General features: G+C 38.7%; 1 protein-coding gene across 1 annotated transcript in view; it reads left to right on the plus strand.

Annotated features, from left to right (window-relative positions):
• The window catches only part of CFTR (CF transmembrane conductance regulator), a 93,958-nt gene that overhangs the window by 15,672 nt on the left and 53,669 nt on the right, over positions 1-24,617 (plus strand). Inside the window, exons 4-11 of the mRNA XM_063323241.1 lie at positions 6,111-6,326; positions 7,239-7,328; positions 9,375-9,538; positions 10,012-10,137; positions 13,851-14,097; positions 16,398-16,490; positions 17,020-17,202; positions 19,838-20,029. Of these exons, the coding sequence (XP_063179311.1) occupies positions 6,111-6,326; positions 7,239-7,328; positions 9,375-9,538; positions 10,012-10,137; positions 13,851-14,097; positions 16,398-16,490; positions 17,020-17,202; positions 19,838-20,029 (1,311 nt within the window). The remainder of the gene's footprint in view (positions 1-6,110; positions 6,327-7,238; positions 7,329-9,374; positions 9,539-10,011; positions 10,138-13,850; positions 14,098-16,397; positions 16,491-17,019; positions 17,203-19,837; positions 20,030-24,617) is intronic.

Genomic DNA, 24,617 nt, shown 5'->3' on the forward strand with positions numbered 1-24,617 from the left:
AATGCCACCTGTTTGACAATCCTATCACTGCGGTTAGGACCTGTGAAAATAGTTTGTTATTGATGGTGTCTCACTAGGTGTGTTGGATAGCCAGACTGTAAATCTGAAAATTACTGTTAACTAATATGCACATTAAATATCCATGTTATTTTCAAGTTTCTGCAATTTAGTAGTAAGAGTGAGATATTAAGCTCTGTGTTTCTCTGTTCAAAATTCTGTGGTATCAGAAACTGCAGCTATAATAGCCCAAATGGCCGGAAGTGGTCAGATGTACTCAGATAGTCAGTGTTTTCAGATGTGAGATGGAGCTCTAGGGCAGATTTTTATTTTCAGAAGGTTGATATAGAAAGGAACTAATTCCACTGGCATTAGTGTTGAATGTGATCTAGTTTAGCTGTACTTTCAAGGTCATGGATTGGGCAGAAGCAGTGTGTAAGGGGAATTTATGGAAAACACCCAAAAATGTCCCTGAAGTTCATGTTGCTTGCTATAAAACCAAACCTCTCTTTTCTTTTACCTTTCTATCAAGTATGCCAAGGAACTATTCTGAGAGAACAGCAGAGTTACAGAAATGCAAACCTTCACGCCCTAATGACCCCTCTCCCAGGCCGGAAAGAGAGTAGCGTGGTGACTTGTCATCACCCCATGAACTTGCTGCTCACTCCTCTGTAGAAGGGAAATTTTAAGCTGGGTAGATGTAGTAGGTAGATGAAGAAAGATCACAGTCTGCTCTATGGCAGCCATGCCAGATGTATGCTAACTGAAGCCACATTGACACCTAAACTCTCAAATTTTAATAATTTTGTGTAAAACAGTTTAAACATAAATAAGAATGTAGTGAAAATTAAAACACAAGTCCTTAACTGCATGCAGACTTTTCAGCATTAAAAGGGAACTTTTTAAGGGTGTAAAGTTTTAATGCATCGGGCAGCGTTTCAAGTCAAAGAGCGTTTTTCAGGTTAAGCATGGAATTTGGAGCCTGACTTCTGCTAGTTTTATGCTGAAATTGTTCCACCCTAATAAACTTCCACAGAGTCTCTCCCATTTACATGGCTGTGTAAAAGGCAGGCTGATCTTGCAGATTACAAAATAGGTAAATTTTTTTAGGGTCCTGTAAAACATTCCTAAGTGTATTAATTTGGACTGCTAACAATGCAAATGTTCTGGTTTAGATCACTGTTGATTTGATTTGGGTAATTAATAATGGACTACAATTTCACTTCAGATTGGATTTTCCCCTAAGAATTATGGAAAAACCAAGTGCATCTTTCTCTTCTAACACCATGCCCAGGGGAAATGAGTATCAGTAGTAGAATCAGAAAGTCACAAAGTAAAATGGTCTAAAGAAAAAGGAAGAAATTCTCTAAAGAAAATGCAAATCGCTTCCCTTAAAATGCAGCATTGTCCTTCTTTTTAGTCTATAAAAAATTTAGGATCTCTGTCAGTCTATCATGCTGCTTCAGGGTTTCAAAATAAAAAAAACCCTATAGGTCTTAATCTTTTGCAATCACATTTAGACTGTCCCCTAGATGTAGCTCATAAAGAGGGATTCTGAAATTTCTCAGCACCAATGCTTGATTTTAAAAATAAAACCTGGAGTGAAAAAGCTATTTACATTTTATCTTTTTGCTTCTTTCTCATGGGTAGATACGCTCACACATGTGTGTATACAAATTCTGATTAAAAATAGGGGAATCAAGAATTAGCACCCAAGCCAACTTCGTTCTCTTCCAGTTTAAGTTTATTCAACTTGCTGGACTCTTGCCACTAACGAAGAGCCTCAGGTCTCCTCTCACTGCCACTCGCCTCAGTCTGAAGTCACCACTGCTGCAGATCTGGTTCAAAGAGTCGTGCTTTCCTCGCCTTCTCTGTACACAAAGGCTGCACAAGGAGAAAAGAGAGGAGATGATGGTTATGGTGCTGTCTGGGCAAAACCCCTCTGGAGGGCTTTTCCGCACCAAACCCTGGGCTACCCTCTGGCTGTTTGTGTTGTGCAGGGCTGGCAGGAGGCAATGTGGCTAGAATGGAAGTTGATGAATCAATTAATTTTTCATTTTAGTCCAGGTAGGGCAGTTAACCATCTAGGACAGGGCCTTTTGCTATCTAAGGGGCTGTGTAATAACCCTTCTCTTTATACGCTTTCACCTTGTTTGGTGACTCTTCTCCGGGACAAGACCATTTCTTTGTGGACTCCTACCCAATTCTGTCTTTTATTTACTCCTGCCATCTCATTACTGCCTTTAATTTTTTAACCTTTTTCTTCGCCAAGCCAGCAACTCCTTATTCTTGTCAGGTTTGTATTTAAAAAAAAACCCAGCAGTTCTAGAAATTGAGCCTACTATACACTATAAAAGGTGTTTCTGCAGAGTCTGCCAGCTGACACTTTCGCAGTAATACACTCCTGTTAGAAGTTAAGCAGAGTCTGAGGGCTTTTGCAGGCATTTTTGAGGATGACCTTCCCAGAGTAGGGGCAAGTAGAGTGTGTGTGGGCATGCACGTGTGGGACTGTACATGGTTGATTTCTCCATGTGGGCTTTTTTAACGGAGTACAATTTTAGACCAGGTGAGGACAGAACAGGACTGCAGGACTTTTGAGTCAGATTCTTTGTTTGCTTGGGTTTTTTTTTTTCCATTTCTTTAAGAAATCACAGACGTGAATTCCGCACATAGGAAACAAAACCTGCACCTTTCACAATGAACATGGAAACATTAAATCTTAGTTTAAATTCTTAATTCTGTTATCATTAGTCTTCATTTTATTGAAAGCTGTAAGAGGAAAAACTCACTGTTAAAGCCACCAGTGTTCTTTTCAGGCTCTGCTCACGGAAATTAACGGGAGCTTTGCCATTACTTCGAATGGGGACAGGATGTTGTGCCGTATTGGCATAGGTGCAACCAAGTTGTGTGTTCTTTTGAACTTCACTTTCCTTTCGGCTCTTCTCTTGCCTAATCCCTGAGCCGTTTTCACGGCACCTTTCTTGGAGTGTGGTTTAAACTCTGCTGACATCCCTGCTGTTTGTGCAGTTGTCTTGCAACTGGCATCACAGCTTTGCTCTCATTAGGTCTAGTAGTTTTTCTGTCTCTCCCTTTCCCCTCATGCGCCGTAGGTAATGATGTTATTGCAGGGTGGACACTTGTGCTCTGGCCCCCTAGAGTACTACGACTCTCCCTCATAAATAGTGTTTGCTAGGCACGTTGAGATACTGCACTTAATGTATCTGCTCCCCTGCTGCTCGAAACAGCTTCCACGCTTCACCTCATCAGCAGATGTGTCTTGCAATTTAAAGAAACGGTGGTACGGCAGTGAAACAAAAATCTTGTACCGGTTGCACAGTACCGGCTAACAAATTGAGTATTTTGCTGTGAGGATCAGTTTGATTCTATTTACATTTTTCTCTTATATTCATCTCCATGAAATGTATACTTCCACTCAGGCACAGCAGCTTCTAACATTAACATAGAAATGGTTTTAGTATCATATCCCAAAGGACGCTAATGAGGATTTCCTGAAGTTCTCGCATATAGGTCACGGGTGTGAGTGAGGCAGCAGGGAGGGATGTGAAAGTCCCGAAGCACTTCTTGGGCATATGCCAAAACAGAGATGTGCATTATTGTCTTCAAATGCAGAGTGATTGAGCATATGGGGGATACACGTAATGTAAAAGTTCTCATTGTGTAAGAATAGCCATACCAGGTCAGATTAGCACAGTATCCTGTGTCATACTCTGATTTCTCTTCAGATCTTTGCTCTTTTAATTAAGATTTCTGAGAGGGGGATGTTTCTGAGTTTCTCAATGGCCTATGATGAATGCAGAGGGAAGAGCAAGGACAGGAGAAGGGAAAATACAGCTCGTGAAAACTGGTTTTTCTGTTAGGTGCACAAATCCCATTTCTTTTTTTAGGCAGGTCATTCTAATCAGTTTATTTAACCATATTTATATAAGTGGGTAGTTTCGAGGTTACAAGAGGAAAAATGAAAAACAGGTAGTTCTGCTTTCATTTGTATGTTAACTAGATAATAATATCTCTGATAAGTAAGCTGATAAATCTCCACTGTAAACCAGTGGATTTTTACGCCCCATGAGATAGCAAATGATTTGGCTTATTGCCAGCCATTATTCTACCCTTAGTCTGTAAATCATCTTTGTTTTTTCAGTGAGCTAGGCATGTATGCAATACCTTTATAGTCACAACAAACACAGCAGCAGAGTGTGGCATTTTCATTGCAATAGGAGTAAAAAAAAAAATCTTTCTATTTTAAGTCTATATATAAAAGCTTATCTTGGAATCTCAGAGAGTATGAAAGCACTCGTCCTTGAGAGGTGACTGTTTTGTATTTTGTGAGTTTTGGGGAGTTTTGGTTTGCCGCTTCAGGATGCATATGTCTAAGCACAGCTGCCTTGTGTCATGTGTGTTTTAATAAACACTCCCCCCATTGCCTACTAATAACACTGAAGTCTTTGTCAAAGCCGGCTCTAGGTTTACAACATTTCTGTTGGGGCAGAGTGGTGTTTAATTTGGGAAATGTAGTGTATAGCACAGGTATGCTATTTAAGATATAAAATGTCATCTCTTCTGTGGAAAAAATGAATGATGAATATCCACTCCACCAATAGCGACATTCAAAAGGGACTGTAGAATTGCTTGGGATTGCTCTTGTATAAGAGACCGAAAGGAACCCAAAGGAGAAAGAAAAAAGTCAAAGGGGATTTTCCCAATCTATTTATCCCTGTAAGACATTAATTACAGCTGAACTTCACTAGTTTGCTTCTCTCTGAGTCTCTGTATGGTGGTCTGTGTGGTTTTCAGCTGGAAGGCAGTACCAATAACTTTTTGCCAGAATTTAACATATCTGTACAAAAAAGAATTCAATAGTTTCTTGCTAAATTTGAAGTTATCAGATGCTTTCTGCTGAGATACAACAGAAAGAAGGATAAGGAGACATGCATGAAAGTTCTTACCACTAAGTATTTTTACACTGACTATAACAATGAAGCAAAGGAGCACATACATGTTTCACACCCTTCAGAAGCTCATGCAGAAGATGAAGCAAATTGTTAGACCGCAGCACACCAATGTTTTTTGCAGGTTTTGGGGAAGGAGCGGGGAAGGAAAGAGGGGGCAAGAGGCAGAGGTGAAAAAGGTTGAGATTATAGGAGTGAAAGTATGAGAAAGATATGAGTGTGAAGGGAAATCATAGAATCATGGAATGGTTTGGGTTGGAAGGGACCTTAAAGATCATGGCAGGTAAAGGTGAGATAACGCTTCTGGGCTTTAATTACAACAGAAAAGGAGGTTGAGGGCAAATGTAATAGTAGGCTAAGGTAAAGTCAGGGCCATAGCAGATCATTTGGATGCCTTGCAGTTTAGCAGTTTGACACTGCCTCTTTTTCCTCTCCTACTCTGGTTCTCTACCATGTTGCTCATCCTGGGATGCGAAGTGCAGTTGCTGCCAGTGCAGGAGGGACTGGTTTCTGTCTGGAACTTTTATTAAACTTGCCTCCCCTACCATTTATGCCCTCTCATCCTGCTTTTGTTACAACCGTGGATACAATGTCTAGAACTGTTAAGTAGGATGATCCAAATTGTTTATACTTTAATTCTCTTGCTATTTCCATTTATTTTATGTTTTAGCTATATCCTCACTGTATTGTGCTGGTGGTGTTCATTTCAGGAGCTCTGAGTCTTCCTGTGTCTTGTAAATCCAGTAAAGTGCAGTGAGAACTGTTCCCTAGGGGCTAAAACAGAGATCCAGCCTGCTAAACTGGCTTCACTCACATGATGTGGCTAATCTGCTACAACTCTGAAAAGTAAATGTGGAAGTTAATCTCAATTGTCAATTTTGTAGAAAATGATCAAACAAAATTTACAAACTAGATTTGCTTTGGTGGAATTGCAGGAGCATCACAGATTAAGACAGCAGTGAGTTGTCAGTTCTCCTGAGCAATTACTGCAGCTTTCTGTGGTTTGCACGGCAAACAGACCTCGCTTCCTCATTTAAGATATAAAGTTGTAAATCTCAGTTGGTAAGGCTTGAAATTAAAATGTTAACCATTTTGAAAAAATGAACAAACTACTGACCAAAATTATTTTTCTCTTTCCATCTGCAGGAAGTCACCAAATCTGTGCAGCCCCTTCTGCTGGGAAGAATAATAGCTTCCTATGATCCGGACAACTCTGATGAAAGATCCATAGCGTACTACCTGGGCATTGGCTTGTGCCTTCTCTTCCTTGTGAGAACACTACTCATACAGCCTGCTATATTTGGTCTTCAGCATATAGGAATGCAAATGAGGATAGCTATGTTTAGCTTGATTTATAAGAAGGTAATAGTTTAATTTACACTCAAAGCCAAACCTCTGTCTGTAGCCTACGTAATCTTTAGGCCAGTTTGTTGAAAGATTGATAGTTCTGTGCACAAAGTACACAAAAGAATAATGTGGCTAACATGAGTTTCTGACAGCTCTCAGTTTCCTAAGTCCAAAGAATTAAATCCCCATCTATAGTTGGTTTGACTGAAGTCAGCCTCTGTGTGAGTTCAGACTTGCTGGTTATGTGGTGAGATGCCTTAATTGTTCTACCACCATGCTCCTGTTACACACGTGTATTGCAAAGGAAGAATAACATATGCTGGTGGCCAAGGAATATTTTAAAAAAAGGATTAGAGGTGAAGATTTAAACAACAAATATAACATAGAAGGGATTGAGTTTGAATGATACTGTGTGAGATCTCTATAGCACGAAGAATCAACAGATACTGATGCATCGCATGTTCACAAATCCAAAGATTTAAAAAGGTGTTTGGTCTTACCAATTAAAAAAGCAGCTAATTTAAACAAAGATGTTAGTTACTCTAGTATAAAGCTCACTGTGAAAACATCTTTCAAAAATATTTGTCAAGATAAGCACAGTAGGAGATTTTTGAGGATGCACAGCAGCACACAGCGTGCATGCTTAATTAAAAGTTGCATTTGCATATATGTCTATATACATAAAATATGCAACAGAAAACAAGGACTAAGTCAATAAATCAATATTTGTAAAGCAATTTAATGGTTATATTAAATTCAAGTGACATAAATAACAAGTTTAATTGAGAGTTTCTTTAGAGCATAAGCAGATAAGTGAATTGTTATTTATACTACTGTACCATTGTCCATTATTTTTATCTGTGTTTATTCTGTTTTATAGGGATGAGTTACATGGTCATTTTTCTATGGTTTTGTTTTCTTTTGCAGATCTTAAAACTGTCAAGCAGAGTTCTTGATAAAATAAGTACTGGACAACTGGTCAGTCTTCTTTCCAACAATCTGAACAAATTTGATGAGGTACGTCATAGGTTGTTTAATCCATTTGGTGATCCATCAGATACAAATGCAATACTTCAAGCTGTTCATGACAAATATTAAGGAAGGAAGGAGCATAAATGACGGACTGCACTGAGTGCTCACTGTAGACATAAAATGAATCATTGCCTTAAGAAAATGTGTTGCCACGTGGTCATGGGAATCCTTGTTCTGATACTTGTGACATCCTTTATCTCTGTTATGGTTTGAGGAACCCACAACCATTTATTGTCGTTTAGACAATTATTCTATCACCTGATAACCCCTCCCCACTGGGAAGGGGAATCGGGAAAAAACAAGGAAACCAGAGGGTTGAAATATAAACAGATTTAATAGAATAAGACTAAATAATTAACATTAATAATACTAAAGAACCAATATTGATCCTGATACCAGTATAAAATATATGAGGATTATACTCAGCCAATTATATCAGTAGGAAGCTGTGCACTCCCAGCGGTGGACAGCAAATGTTGGACACTGCGAGCGCTCAGGCTTTGGGAGGAAGGGAAGGGCTCAGGGGTCCGGCGCCAGGGCAAGAAGTTCTCTGACTATCACCATCAAGGAAGTGAGAAACTACTCAGCAAACTTTCTAATCTATATTGAAAATTATGTTCACGGTGTGAAATAATCCTGTTGGCCAGATAGGGTCAAATGCCCGGGTCTCTCTCCTCCTCGTCCCTGCACCTGGCGAGCTCAAAAACACTGAGACCTTGACATAGATGGCTATAAAGTAAATATTTTCACAAATTCAGACACTGAAGTCTTCTAAAAAAGCAGTTTTCCCTAGCACTAGAAGAGACCTTACTGAAAAAGAAATTAATCCTGTGTTGCTCAAACCAGGACATTCTCCTATGCTGATAAGTAGAAGAAACCTAAAAACTAGGTATACCCTAAAACCAGGCTTGTTCTAGAGTCCAGTGAGAACCTGCTGGGAAACCTCTGGGTTATGCATTTGGTTTCAGAGAGGTCAGAACTTGCTGGTTCAATCCTTCCATCCTCTTTTCCTGACCAACATACCTTTTTAGTAAGATGATCCAGTCCATTCCTGCTGTTGAACAAGCGATGATGTTCAGTGTCCTGTTGCTACTATTACCTGCTTTCCTAAAAATAAGTGTCAATGTAAGACCTTATTAGGAATCATTCCAAACACTACCATCTTAGACAGTAATTCCAGAGTCTCCTGTGAAACTTCTCTTTCATTAAAGACACAGAGGTAAATCCCTGCTAATGGCTTTGGGGACTGGAAAGTCTATGAACTTCTGTTCAGCATGTATGTTTATTTGGCCCATTGGTAGTATGAGGTTTGCTTCCTATGAAAGAAGCAATATCAGAGAGACTGTAGACACATGGCTGAACCTGTGGAGTGTATTTACTTTAAGCACTATATTACTATATAGAGCAATGTCAGCTAGCACTGAACAACCTAGGACAAGGGCCCTGTCGTTGCAGCAGTGTAGCTGCAGTAACACAGACCCCTGGGCAGCCTGATCACAGGATTCCGTCCAAAATCTCCCCAGTGTGAACGAACATGACTGAAGTAAATAGCAATCTGTTTTGAATTAGTTGTGTTCACACAACTGTCATCTCTTCACCAAAGTAATATTCGCCTCCTATATCAGATTAAATCGCTCTCAGAAGATTCTTCTGTGTATTTTTCACATCTTGCAGTGGTTAAAAGCCAGCATCGATGGCAAATTCTGTTTACTTTTACAAAGCTAGAATTTTTCCTCGTGCATATACACAGTGAAGAGGCAATTGCAAACTGAACTTTGCCTTACAAAAATCAAAGTTTAGGTGTGGAATGTGTACGTATTGCTGTGCTGTCATCATAATTAACACCCAGAATGCTATGTGTTCAGGATCACAAATCCTCCTTTATAAACTTGTTTTACTACTGGAAATATTTGTACCATCCTTCATTACGTTTTTCAAAGTGTCACTTTAAAGACTTCTTCCTCTTCATGTAGTTTTCAGAGCACATCTGTAACTTTTATTATTATTATTTTCTGCTGTGGGCTTCCACAGGGTCTTGCTCTGGCTCATTTTGTATGGATTGCACCTTTACAAGTGGCGCTGCTGATGGGTCTGCTCTGGGATATGTTAGAAGCTTCTGCATTTGCTGGACTTACTCTTCTAATAGTCATGGCCTTTTTCCAAGCCTGGCTGGGACAAATGATGATGAAATACAGGTGATGAGACTGTTTTAATATATTTCAGTATATTTTCCTGATACTCTTTGGTTTAAGAAGTTTATACCATTTGATTAAGGGTCTCCAGTTATGACATTGTTAGAAAAGAGGAGTCCAAAGAGTGTTGTCTGTGTTGGGAAAGTCATGGACAAGCCTTTACTAATTTAGCAGCAGCTGTCTAAACTTAACAAAACCAAAGACCTAATGTGCAGTAAATAATGATAATGATTTGTAGAATTAAAAGTCCTTGTTCGTGACTTGATTTATTCTTTTTAGAGCTTGTATTTTCTCCTTAATAGAACAATCATAGATTTTGAATAATTCCTTTCATATTCTTCATAATAATTCTGTTAAAATAAACATTTTAAGTGTAGGCATATAGGGAAAGTGTTTCCATAAGATATAACCAGATACAAACTAACTATACAGGATGAAAAAGATGAAGATTGACCTACTGCCTTTTCACTTTGTAGGAATAAGAGGGCAGGAAAGATCAATGAGAGACTTGTCATCACCTCAGAAATAATTGAAAATATACAGTCAGTTAAAGCCTATTGTTGGGAAGATGCAATGGAAAAAATGATTGAAAGCATCCGTGAGTAAGTGTTCTCATTTGTTACTCAAATTTTCTATGTGCTCAGAAAAAAAATTTAGGTGGCTATGAACACCATCTGTGGTCTTGTTAGTTAAGAAGTAAAGCACACAAATATTAATCCTCCATAAACTAACCGTGCATTCCCACACTGTAGCTTGTGTGTTTTTTCCAATTTGTCAAGCTGACTATGGAAGTGAGATTTTTTTATTTTTTTTATTTGCTTCCTCATTTGTTATAATGATATTTCAGTTGTTAGCTTGTGCAGGTAAAACAATTGTGGCATCTGTGTTTGTTTCTGGCCAACCCTACCCTCATCTTACAATAAAAAGCCCTTTTGTGATGGTGGTTACTTAAGGCTTTAAAGACTTTCCTATTCCGTGGTGGAGGAAACAGTATGAGTCCTCTGCAGCCATTTTCTGAGAAATGCAATAAAGCTGGTTTTAAGTGTTACATGCAATCTGTGAAAGGATTAAAGTAGCACGGCTTCACGTATTCATCCTGCACAATTCCATTAACGTTTATTGTCTGTAGATAGCCTTGTATAGTGCTTATCTCATCCATTAATACCAAGATTGAACTGGAACTACCAGACCTGAAGCAGAAAGGAGGTAAAAGAGCAGACCTAGTTAGCTGAGAGCTATGAGAAGGAGGTCTTCGTTGACAACAGGGAATCCTGGGGGAAGGGAGGAGAAGTGACATATTGATTGATGGGTGACGCTGCACTAAAGCGGTCCCCTGTGTTTGTTTAGTTCTTTACAGAGAATTAAAATTCTGTGCCAGGTGTGTGATTGGGAAAATAAAAGGAAATAAAAGAAATATAAGTGTCATATTATCATGTAAATAAAAGAGATGAAGCAATATTATTACACAAACACCTTCTTGTTCAGCTGCTTTCTGAAAGACAATCCAGGGAAAGTGAAGTGTTCTTTACCTGTAGAATAAGGAAGATCTTAAAATTTGTAATGATTTACTGTAAACAATCAGATATAACTCAGTCTGAATCCAGGCCGGGAGTTCCAGCTTGAGGATGGAACCAGGCTAGGATTCCCCTGGTGTCACTTATCACATGCACTGCTTTTAAGAAATTTGAGACCACGTCTTGTGAGCAAATCCTGTATAAATGAATTAAATAAATTTTAGTCCACAAAATGGTCACAGAAACCTGGAAAAAGGACTGTCATTTTATGATCTCTATTTTTGACAATAATTTATAGTGAATTTTGTAATGCTGGACTTCAATTGTTACTATATTATGCATGGATTTTTAAAATACAAGAACGCCAGCAATATTGCAAGATCAAAATCTCCCTCTTTTACTTCTCTGAACCAAAATACCATATTTTTTTGAGTGATCCAATAGGTCACTTGGTGAAGACGTCACCAGAGCAGGTCAACCTGGGAATGTCAGAGTTTCAATTGAATTTTGCTTGCTGAGCCAGCTCTGCAGGGCCTCCCAATCAGTTGGCTTGCTAAGTTGGTAGGAAGCAAGACCTTGTATGTGAAGCCATGCCTGTATTATAACCCAGTTGTTACCAAACTGCTTCCACATGCTGACCTTTTCTGATGCAACAGAGTTTAATCAACTCTAATGAACTAGATAGACCCGTGCCCTTACTCTGGTAAACTTGAGCTGCCAGGGCTGACCGTCCTGCGGGTGCGACACTGCCACAGGCAAACTCCCTCAGGGAACTGTGACACTTCAGAGGGACCAATGTGAGCTGTCTCCTGTGTGCCCTCTGAAGTCTGTACTGATAATAACTGTTCATAACAGGTGTCTAAACAAACATACCTGCACTCCTACGGGCTATGCAATGTATGCAGAGAAGTAAAAAACCGCAATGCCAAACTGTTTCCCTGAACCATAGTATAGCACTGGAGAAGGTGAAGTCCAAGGTTGGAAGTATCTATACTTTGTCAGCAGAAGATACATCTTTATGTAAAGAATCTCTAGCTCATGTATTTGTACTGATTCCTGCAGCATCACTTCAAAACCAGACATACACTGCTCTGCGCTCTGTACATGCACAAGGCTCACAGTGTCGCTTACATCTCCCTCCAAGTACTCATATTGTGTCAGCAAGACCTGTCCCAAAGGAGTGCTTAATTTGCAGAGATCTTAAGCCCGTATCACAGACAGACACACCTCTGGAAAACTTTTCCTTGTGATTGGGTCAGCTTGTGGCTGGTACTTGAGAGCCTACTGAAAAGGGTTAGTGCTTTGCTTCTCCATCTTTGGAGTAGTGTCTGTATGCTTCAGCACTGGAGGGATTTTTGGTAGCTTTTACCGGGGCGTTTGTGTAGGACTGGATGAGCACTAAGCCCAAAAATCTTTGCTATCTCTATTCAGTGCTGCCACCCACAGTCTCATACAAGCTCTGGAGGGACTTCAAGGCCCTTTCTCCAGGGCAGTGGCTACTACCATGGTGGTGACCTCCATGCCTAGCCACTTTTTCAGGCCTCTCTTGTGAAATACAGACTTAACAAGAAGTGATAGGCACCCTCCTCCAAAACTGGCTGAGCTCAGATTTTCTGTCAGGGATTTTTAAGACCACTTTGGCTGACAAAGGTTTTTCAGATGCTGGATGCATGTGGAAGTCTCATGCATGCGTGGAGCGGAGCTCAAACGGAGTTCCACAGAGCTCCAAAATCCTGGATGGACTTTGCATGCAGACACTGGCTCACTACTAGAAGACACATAAAGATTACGGAGCTCAGACTTGCAGCCCCAGGTATTACCATCACCAATGTGACCAAACTTCTGCACAGTATCCCAGTGGTTAGAACACTCTAGTGAGCATCTTGTGGTCTAGCTCCATCTCTAGCCCCAGTTAATTGCTCTTGCAGCAGAGCAATTGTTCTTTCACTGCAGCAGAGGTATCCCTGTTCAGGCAAAGCTGAGCTGCAAGGCACCTGGGGAATGTGAAGTGAACGGGGTCAAAATGAAAGGAGTCAACAGAAAGCTTCATCACTGTGAGTTAGGGCTGTCAACTCAGAAAATGAATTATGCTCCCTGAATTATTTCTCTTTTTATTTAATAGCTTGCTGTAAGATGCATAGACATTGTGGAAGCAGCTAAGAGTTATCAGCAGTTGCATTCCTGACTGCACAGCAGTCAGTAAGCAACTCTGCAGACTCACCTTCTGTGGAGGAAGGAAGGGGGAGAGCAGACTCCCTGCCTTCCACCTCTTCAAGCTGCAGTTATCAGATACCTTCCTTCATGGGTGAAGCTGTTAGTAGGGTGCCCTGCAAAAGGAGAAGATGTTATCATCGGGTTGTGGATTGTTAGGTTTTTTTATGGTCATGTATAGCAAATCTGGCGTTTCAAAGTACCTTCCTTCTAGGGGAGTTTTGTGTCTACATGACCAGATGAGTGTGGGTTGACGCTTCTGGGAGCGTATCATATACCACAGCATTAGATGCTTAAGGATGGTTGCGTCAGAAATTCTAGAGGCTTGTGGTTTATGAAGTATCTGAATCATGACATAGATCATTGTTATTTTGTCTGACATCTCTGAACATTGGTGCCAAACTTTGGCTCCCATTATTTTTTAGGTCCAAAAATTGTTTTGAATCTTGCTTTTTGCCTGCAATTCTAGAAAACAATAAGGATGAATGAGTGTCTGAGTTAATTGTTTTACCAACAATTCCATCCGAAGTATTTTTGAGATGTAAACTGTGGAAACCTATACTAATTATTTGTATTTGTTTTTTTAACAGAACTGAGCTGAAGCTAACCCGAAAAGCTGCTTATGTGAGATATTTCAACAGCTCAGCCTTCTTCTTTTCAGGCTTTTTTGTGGTGTTTTTAGCTGTGCTTCCATATGCTGTGACTAAAGGAATTATTCTCCGAAAAATATTTACCACCATTTCCTTCTGCATTGTTCTTCGAATGACAGTGACCAGGCAGTTTCCCGGGTCTGTACAGACCTGGTATGACTCTATTGGAGCAATAACCAAAATACAGGTAGGGCACATACAGTAAAATCTTCCCAAGTACGTAAGCTCATTCTTTATACCATGTTATCTTGTCAGTTGATCAACAAAAGCGCACAGCATTTATGCAGACTTTCCGAATATACTGTATGTTGCTTTGACTACACACCATGAAATGTCATTATAAATCTTGATATTGTTATATGGTTCCCCAGGCAGCATAACCGCAGGAGTCTTATGCTACCTGCACACTGCTTTTTTTGAAACAGTGGCATTTAGTTATTTCTTTTCATTGCAGAATAAGGAACTTAATACAAATATATCATTAATTGTGGTGCTTAAGAGATGTTTTTCCTTCAGAAAAGGAAGTGCAAAATTAGTACATGTTTTATATAGCATGACTTCCAGTAGTTGCAGTCACAGATCTTCTGTTTTCCTAGCTATTAGTGGCAAGAGCAGCAGGAGATTGTGCATCTTATGCAAATGTACATCTCATTCATTATAAGTAGTAAACATAATTAAGGTACTGGTCAAATAATTATTACCTACCTTACCTACTGAGATCAATTGCTCATATATCAGCATGAGAGACTTATCTGCAGAGTCAAATCAGGGTGAATTCTCATTAACTCTGTCTGTTTTACCTCCTGTTTTGAAATCGCTCCTTAGGAAAAGAATTCTTATTCTATTTCAGGGTGAAATTTTAGGCTTTTTTAAAACATATTTATAGATTTCTTTTGTAAAAAAATGATTTTATTATTTTTAGTGTGATAAAAATACCTAATATGGAACTTAAAGATCTTAATCAGAAATCTGAATCTTAGTACAGAACAAGAAGCAGGTATTGGATTTTTATGATTTTTTAACTGGGCAGAAAATGCAAAAAATCTAACCATAAACCTTTCTGTTCTGTTCTGTTCTGTCCTGTTGGGTGGCAATTTAGGCAGTCCTTGTGCTGTCAGATTCCCTGGGTGCTAGTAGAGGTACCCTGTCTCTCCTGTTTTCTGGAAGAGCATATCCAATGCCCTGTCGCAGAACTGGCAAGTCCAGTTGTCCTACCATTGCCTTCAGTTTGCCAAATGCTTGTCTTTGGGGATATTAGCTCTGGAATCCATAAATAATCATCTCTTTGTGGCAGGTTCAGTATAGACCCTATAGACAGACTGCATGGAATCCCAGAACACTGATGCCCTTTACTTGTCGCAAGAAACATAAACAAAAATAATAAACCACTCATATGTTTCTCTGATATAATTTTCTCATCAGTTTAGAGTGTTCGCTGGGCCAGATGTGTCCCCTGGGTTATTCTATCTTACCTGTAGCTAGACCCGTGTTTTCTAGACCATGAAGCGTTTCAGGATCAGTGTGCTTTTTCTGGCTATCACTGTTCCAGCAACTCCACTGGATGACCCCCTGCCTTTGTTACAAAAGCCTAGCTATCATTTCCCTTTTTTTGCATAAATTGTGTGTGTTTTGCTTTCCAGTTTTTCAGTTCCTGCCCTTTCAATCGTCTGCTTTTTCCCTCCTGCTTGTTCTACTTGGGAAACTTGCAAGTTTACTATAGAGAACTGATTTCCCTCTGTATCTGCTTAGTTTGTCCACTCTGTTGCCCACATAGACCTACTTGGTTCCACATAATTTAAAAAGACAATTTAGAGGAGATGGTACCTACAGACTACATAACCTTAACAAAATAATGGAACAGAGAAGTTATCTTTCCTATGTTAGCATAAGCTTTCTCTTTTTTCCTAATATTATCCCAGAAGGTAACACAAGTGTTGGGTTGCTGACTTTTTTCATTTGAAATTACACTACTTCAGTGCTGCACTGGCCAGGATCATTGTCTGCCTTCTTTTTTGTTGATAGAGACATCATTCTAACTCTTTTAAATTCTTGCAGTTTTGGAATAGGGAGATGGCAGCATGTAGCTGCTTTGTTTCACTGTTTACCGGAGTACAACCTTCCCACATCCTACTCTAAAACCAAAGCTTTATTTGCAAAGGATTAGGGTCGGGAGGGGTGATGCTGCCTGATACAAGTCCTGAAAGCAAAGGAAATGCCCAGTTTTGATATTCTTTCTAAACCAGAACCAAATACATTTATGGTTATGTTTTCACTAGCAATGAAAGAATCAGCAGTTTCAAAAACATTGCCTCTGTATCCAAAAGACGTTATATAAACTAAATTTATGCGTCTCTCTAAGACACTACAATACGTTAGCACCATCAGAAATATTAGCGAGTGCTCAGTGTTGGCAAGTACGTACTGCTTTGTGTGATATGGCTGTTGTCCCTTACTTTTTCCTCTCATCTGCTTTCATGGTGTTTCTAGGATTTCTTGCTGAAAAAAGAATATAAAGCCCTGGAGTATAATCTAACAACCACTGGGGTTGAGCTGGACAAAGTAACAGCTTTTTGGGATGAGGTTAGTACTTTTACTCCAACTTAATTAAAACAGACTGTGTCATTTTTTACTGATATTTGCCTTGGTGTTCTCTAACAAGAGCAGCCTACACTCCTTCATTTTAACTGGCTTCGGCTATCAGCAGGCAAGGAATATACGGCAAGTAATTAATGCATGATATCAAATTATCCACAGTTGAAAAACTTGGGAAGAGACCTTTCAATAAGTGTTAAGACCTGTAATAAGTAGTTATTTCTCATTTAGGCCAGCCTGAAAACAGTATAAGGCTGTGGCATGTATAAACATTGCAAAGCAGTTCTGTAATAGTCAATATTAACTTGTGTGCACAAATTTAGAAGCAAGTCCAATACATATATTAAAAATATATATGTATTTAAGAATATAATAAATATGTTATCAATAGGAAAAGTAACATCAGAAAAGTAAGTTCATATGTTTTCATAGGTCCATAGTATGATATACATGTCTGCATATGCATGTTTTATTTATTTTTTATTTACATACAAATACACATCTGTGTATCTTTCAGGGAATTGGAGAGCTGTTTGTAAAAGCAAACCAGGAAAACAACAACAGCAAAGCTCCCAGCACTGACAACAATCTCTTCTTCAGTAATTTTCCCCTTCATGCCTCTCCTGTTCTTCAGGATATAAATTTCAAGATTGAGAAGGGACAGTTATTAGCTGTTTCTGGATCTACTGGAGCAGGCAAGGTATTTCTATTTCTGTTGTTTCAGGAGTAATTTTAAGGAGTAATATTGTGTTGTTATCTGTATTGTTAATGTATTCTTGCTATCCTGTGCTCACTGTAAAAATGATAGCTGCAGGAAAAAGTCTGAATAAACTGTAAGTGTCAATAAAATGGCCAATAGTTATTTGAAGTTTTACTCTGTGGACAACATGAGAAAGGGTTTGCTGGATATTTTTTTGTACATACAAGGGTACAGGCTTTATAAGGAAATAGTAATTTAAATGACAAAACTATTTTTCCATAGCAAGTGAAAGGAGATTTGCAACAATAATGCAGACTGAAACCTAAAGTTAAAGCTGATGGTGAGAATCCTGCTGCCTTTAAAACAATAAACTGGAGAACATAGCATAGATATCCAGACGTCTCAATGTGCTAGAAAGCAGGCTTTTTTTTTCCTCACCCCCCTGCCTTGCTAACATTTTAAGGAAAAAATTGAACACAAGATGATCAGTAACCTGACAAGCCTGACACAGATTAGCCGGGTAACTAAGATGCGTGCCCTGAACATTTGGTATACCTGGTCACTTGTGCTGTCGTTCCTACAGTGCCTCACTCGGACAGGCTGCCCGAGGCCCATGTGAAAGCTTGAGGAGGTGCTGCTGAAACTGGTGGTTTTCTGAGAAAAGTTGTGGTTTAGAGTAATCATCATTTTAGAATCCCAAAATATTATTGATACATTTAGTTTGCAGATAACATATCTGATTGACCTCAGTAATATAAAATGAGTTGAACTGTGATACTCTTAGTCACTTTGAACAGCGAGTAATTAGATGAATCTTTTGTCTTCGCTGGGTTTTCTGAGGAGATGTGAAAGTCAAAACAAACATTCATTATGTGTTTGGCAACTTTTCTTTTCCTGTTAAAAACGTTATTGGTGGACATATTCTGATTTTTTTTTACTTGCACAGGGTAAAATTTTTGGTCTGTTGGAGTCAGTGTCAAAGGAATCATCAATTTCAATATGAGCAAGGCTTCTATATTATTTTTCAGTAATGATATCGATAGGAAAGAGCAAGGTAGTCAGGACATGAGGTTGTTCTCAAGCTGATATGTTGAGGTGCATTTTACTGTGATATTTCTGAATTAACAGAATAGTTTTCCTCTGTTGCTGATAATCTCAGATGGCTATTGCTAAAGCTGATACTTGTAATACAAAAATGTCAACCAGAAAGTGCTGAAGGACGTATGTGTATCTCATTTGTTCAGCTACTTAGGAAATTGAGGAAAATTCAGATTACACTGAGCAGTTTATGTGAGTATATACATACAACAAATCTGGACTTTTCAAGGCAATAAAGATAAAAGGTCTATAATAATACATGAAAGATTTACAAATAATAAGGTTTACACCCTCCCGCTCCAAAAAAAAGATAATTTTCCTTCCCTTACACTCTTAATTTAAGATTTCCTTCATATTGTTTGAGGCTGTTACTGTATATTCCAGGAATTGTCAGGCCTGTGAAACAGACTGTACACTCATTTTCTCGATAACAGCTATGAAGCCTGACACCAGCTCTTTAATACTGCTTCAGTATTAGATAAAGTTGGGTTTGCTTTGTGTTTTTTTTCCCCGTTTATGTTATATGGCACAAGATACAGTATTTTAACATCCAGTGTGCAAAACATACTAAGCAGCTGTCCTTTGCAAGATCAGAAACTTCTTACTCAGCATTCTGGAAAATTCAGATTCTGGTATAATGGAAAGAATCTCGTGAGACTCCCCCTGCATATTGTATAACTTGTCAAGGGATCTCTGGGCTTAACAGCATGAAACTGTGACTTAGACAGTTTTTTAGATCTTTGGCTGTTACGTCCCAGCTTTGTTGATTGTTTATTAGTGATAAGAACACCACTGGAATGGCTCTGTAACATATTTTTCCTTGTATTTCTCAATTCTATTCTTTGATCTAGTAGCCAGTGATGTGTGACAAGGTTACTACAAGCTACTGATTAACTTTGAAATTATAACATGTCAGTACTGAAATTGCAATCAATTCTTTTATGAAGGGAAATAGTAAATATACTTAGGTCATGTATTCACGTAAACGAGTTAACAGTTACAGAGGAAAATTCAGATTACACCGAGCAGTTTGGGAGTAATTGTATACACATACACAAAGAAATTGCATTTTTCAAGGCAATACAGATAAAAGGTGTATGAACACTAGGAAGATTGTAAATATGAATTTTGTTGTACAAAGAACAAACAAAATAGTCACTGATAATATTAAAAATCAAATAACATTCTCCATAAATACTAATGACTGTATATGTCTCACATTTTTACCTTGTAAAATTACTGGAAGTTTAATTAAAAATACATACTTTTGCAGCAGCATGCCTTTTTTACAAAATACCTTACACAATTTTTATTGTTCATTGAATTAAGGTTCTTATTTCAGAGGCCTTTCAGAACCATATGTATCATGAAAATCTCCACTCATTGCAGCTTGCACTAGATCAGTACTTACAAGGACACTCTTTACAAGACAAATATACCATTTACATGACTTAGCAAAGTGACTCTCATTTTGTTTCACCTTTCTTATGGTTGTACGTATCTCTGATATATTAACCAAGTGTTAATGATTTTTCAGACTTCTCTTCTGATGTTGATAATGGGAGAATTGGAGCCTTCACAGGGTAAAATTAAACACAGTGGGAGGATATCCTTTTCACCTCAAGTCTCCTGGATCATGCCTGGAACAATAAAAGAAAACATAATTTTTGGTGTATCCTATGATGAATACCGATACAAGAGTGTCATCAGTGCCTGCCAACTAGAAGAGGTCAGTCATCTAGGACTCTTAAGACCTGTGACCCAACCCAAGTGAAAAACCTCAAAGCAAAAGTCAGGGAGTGAAGCTTTAAATAAGCGAGACATTTCTGAGATTTAAGGAACTCAGCCTGGCATCCCAGTTTTGTGGAATTGCAAGTCAACCTGTTGCCAGCTCCCTGGGAGATAAACTGAGCGTGCTGGTTCTGGTAGTTTACACAAAAGGAGCTAAATAAGCTAGTTCAGATATTATAAGGTGTCCGCCTTCTCAGTCTTCCTTGCTAGTTAAAAACCTGGGTAAACATATTAATGTTAAAGAAATTATGTAAAAAGTATTGTTCCTACAATTTTTTTTCCATTTTTCTTCCCCGTAAAGAAGCTTTTCCGTACCATCTTGGAAATTATCTATTTTCCTCCATTCTTTTTCACTTCAAAAATGGCTCCAGGGATAATTACAACTCTGTGTCAGAAACCTGAATTATTTAGAGAAAAATCTTGACTGAAGTTGGGGTTTTCTGTGTGCACGTTGAAAATTCTCACACTGGAAATTACTGGAAGATCAATCTTTGTGTGACATATAGCCTACAATTAGTACAATGACGTGGAAATGTCCTTGTGTGTGTTTGATGTTGCCAGAGAGTAGTGTAGGAAAAGATATCTTTTCACATTGCAAGATACAAAAGGAGCCATCATTTTAGACCTTTCCAGCCTTATTACTGTGCCTTAAGATCAGGCATTTTGTCTGTAACATGTAGATGAAAAACAAGAAATATTTTAACTGTGTTGAATAGGATCTGTCTTTAGACCATGCAGTGAAACATATTTTCCTTTAGTGCCAGTCAAGCAAGAAAACAATAGCTAGTCTGTTTAAAAATAAGATGCGGTTACCGCGCTTTATCTCAGAGCAGGGTATAGTTAAGCGATAAAGTAATCTTTTCTTATATGTTTATGGACAGTTCAGCTTGTGTTTGGATTGTGGTTTGCTGGAAATCTTATTTGAAAGCTTCTGAAGACAGGAGAATTAAAACTCCGGTGTCAGGCTTTCTGAAGACAGTAGTCCTTAACCCCGGTCATAAAAATTGTAGTTAATGCCAAAGCTCCAAGAAACAACTGGCTTCAGCAGTTCAAAGCTGTCCTTGCCCAAAGAGGCTTCCTATCTCAGGCTCTTCCCAGAGCAGAAGGTGGTTAATGATGGCTCAGTGTCTTGGTGTTAGCAGCAAGGCTTGGTGTCTCAGTGTTGGTGCGACAGCTCAGTGTCTTAGTAGGCTGCAGCTCCTTTGTTCTTTAAACAGGCTCAATCAAGCAGCTTTGATCTGTGTTGGTGCAGCTCTGCGCAGAATGATATGCTTCACCTCCTAGCAGGGCTCGTTATTTGAGATCAAGTTTGGTACTTATAAGGGTATTTTCTTCTGGATTGAAGCTGAATAAATTGGACTGGCCTAAAGAGAAGGCAGAATGGCCTGGAAGGAAGCCAAATGCATTACCTTATTGCTATTATTATGTTTTCTAGTCTTGTTAGCTTTCACATCTTAGTTACCAAACAGTACTTAGTATGGCAGATTGAAGGATGGATTTCAAATATTCATTTGAATTCAAATGTCAACTATTAATTCCCTGTTTATTCCCCAGCGTGACCTTTTAGGGGTTTATTACAACAAGGGTTAGTGCTTTGTTGGATTGAGGTTGTGTGTGTTTTCATTCTTCCAAAAGGAGAGGTACCAGAGAATTTTTGCTTAAAAGAGTTCACTTTGCCGCCTCCTCTGCAGCTTTCCTAGAGAGTTACGTAGTCCACTTGAATGCAGGCCTGTTGCTGAGTCTAGTTCTTATATGGGCTCTTCAAAGTGAACAAGGATTGCTGATAGAGTTTATTTCCTTATTGCACAAATGCTGAAAGTCAGTTAACATACAGGTCTTAACAGTGGCTAAGTGAGATTTACTTCCAAGCTCCATGCTTACAAAAGCTTTTTTGAGAACACAAAGCCCTCCTCTTTGACACAGTGGGCAAATAGGTGTGTTACTGCTGCAAAAAGTAACATACCTGCGAAATGCCCCCTTTGCTTTGCCATCTGCATGATTACCCTATAGAGGAAGCATACTGTAGATCTGGTCCAATTGCTATATTTGATGTCTTTTTCCCTTTGTCTTCACTAGTGCTAATAAAACACTACAGGTTACTCTGTGTGGGTCACGTCATACCAGCTACATAGATTTGGGGTTTCCTGACACACAGTGAATAGCCTGTTCTTGTCTGTCAGCAAAACAGGACACTGAAGCTGGGTGATTTCATACAAGGTGCCCTGCGCTTTGTTTTAGGTCTATGGCGATATGCAAATGATATTAAGCAAGTGTAACTTAAACAATTTGGGGTGCATGAGAATTTTCAGAAAAGTCAGTGCTACATTTTTCTGCCTGACTTTTTGAATTGGTAGATAGTTGATTTGCTAAGGAGTTATCACTTACAGCCTCTTTAGAGTTGCTAAGTACTTGATGTAAATTTATCTCAAAGTAATTATGAAAGATGGAAAATACAAGTAAATATTTCACAGATCTTTTCATATTGTGAGGTGTCCAAGAATAAAATTTTCACTGTATACAAAATCAGATCTTTATTTAGAGGTTAGAAAGTGTTATGTGTTAGATTTTCATTCTGTAAAGTCCTAAAGAATAGCAAATCTAGTTATGTTAACCATTACTTAAAAAATAGGTGGGTTTTGGTAGGTTTTTCTTGGATGGAAGAAGGATTTTTGATGTTTTTCTAAAAGATGTTCTTGCAGCTTTACATTTTGTTCTATTTGTGCATGGAACCATCAAAAGGGAGGTTAAAAAGATGGTCTGTTCTCTAATGAATATTCACAATTAACATTACTGGAAAGCAATGAAACTATGAGCAACAAAAGGATTTTCTTTTATTTCTTTTATGAGCTTACATAAGTTTATAGCAATTTAGAACACTGAAATTTTTTAGTTCAAAGAGTTCAGGTAGCTACATGTTATGCTTCCTTGACTTGTATACTCAGCTTAAGAGATTTCTGCCTTCAACGTCTTATTCTTGTTGCCTTGCTGCACTTCACCTACCCTCCAGTTGTGCCAGTACACCTGTTCATGATGTTGTGCCATGAAACAGAAGATGAAGATTAAAAAGAAAATTATTATGATATATTGGACAACTGCATCCCTCATAAATACTCTGCCAGCATAGTTTGACAAAGTGTGTTTGTGTAGAGCACAATACATGAGGATCTCAGCCTGTGGCTGGGTTTATAGGCTCAATTAGTGTGTACACGTCTCTCAAGTGTCCTTTTTTCTCATGCGTAACATAACTGTTGTCTCACCAAACGCCCATCACATAAGTGTGTGACTGTGTCAGATGCAGTGAGTCATGTCACACAATAGATAGTGCTTTGTGAGACTGTGTATGGGAAGCATGTGTTATAATGGTGCTCCTTTGAGTGTAGTCCCACTTGATGGCACCCATGTGGCAGCAGCATATTGCCGTAGGTTTCATTCATGGTTCTTGGTCCTCGCAGCTCTGCTCTGTAGCCTTCTCTGGCACATGGGGATGCCAAGGGCAAGGGACGCCACAGTGCAACCCTGTACGAATGTATGAAATCGAAGTTGGTGCAAGGATGCACAATGAAAGACAGTTATGTGTCGAAGGCTCAGTGAGGAAAGTTTGTCAGGTCTCAGTACCACTATTTGTCATAGTTTCAGGATGATACTGTATAGATATATAATACTGAAGAAGCAACGGTTCTGAAATGCATCTCTACCTGCATCAGTAAAAGCATGCCTAAGGTACTTTTTAAACTTCTGTTTGTGCAGCTTATATGCATATTTTTCTGGTAGCGTAGCCTGCTTTATATGTGTAAATGATTCAGAACTGGATTATAATTACATTTCTTGATTGTATTTTCCCTTTGAGGGTAAGCAGGGCATCAGGGGAGGTAAAATCATGTTTTAAAACGTGGTTCTAATTACTGGAGGCTGGAAATGGGCACAGGTTAAGAGGAGAAAAGTGGAAGGTGATAGAACAACAGAAAGACTGCTTTGGAGATGAGATGAAGGGACTGTAATTAAGAGCTACTTTAGCATTCTTGATATCCTATAGAAACAGCCTTACTAGCAAGACTTATTTATGAAAGCTCAGCACAAACTAAATATGGCTGCAGTGAAATGTAAGTAAGTGGTGCATAGACGTTGCCCTTATTTTTGTGTGATGCTGAACTCAAGGGAATGCCAATACATTTCAATTACATGAGACATTCTTTGAAACATCACAGTAAAATAAATTTTACAAAAAGGCATAGGAGGAGGGCTGCTTGTTCCTTCTCCATTGCCTTCTTCCTCTTTTTTCCTTTCGTTGAGAAATAGCAAATATTTCAGCAAGCAAGCAGGGTGAGTACCTAATTTAACACATCTTCTAAAATGAAGGTCCCAGTTTGCAAATGTGGGAGTGAAGGCTTTCAACTTCTAGGTCAAACCATCCAGCACAGATCAGTAGTCCTTACTGTTTGTCTTTTATTCAGAAGCTTTTTTGAAATAAATTGTTTGAATGGGTTTGAGTGTGCAGGTGTTATCAAAAATCTATTAGCTTTAAAATC

This window comes from Chroicocephalus ridibundus, chromosome 1, assembly GCF_963924245.1.
Source record: "Chroicocephalus ridibundus chromosome 1, bChrRid1.1, whole genome shotgun sequence".
In the NCBI taxonomy this organism is placed as follows: Eukaryota; Metazoa; Chordata; class Aves; order Charadriiformes; family Laridae; genus Chroicocephalus; species Chroicocephalus ridibundus.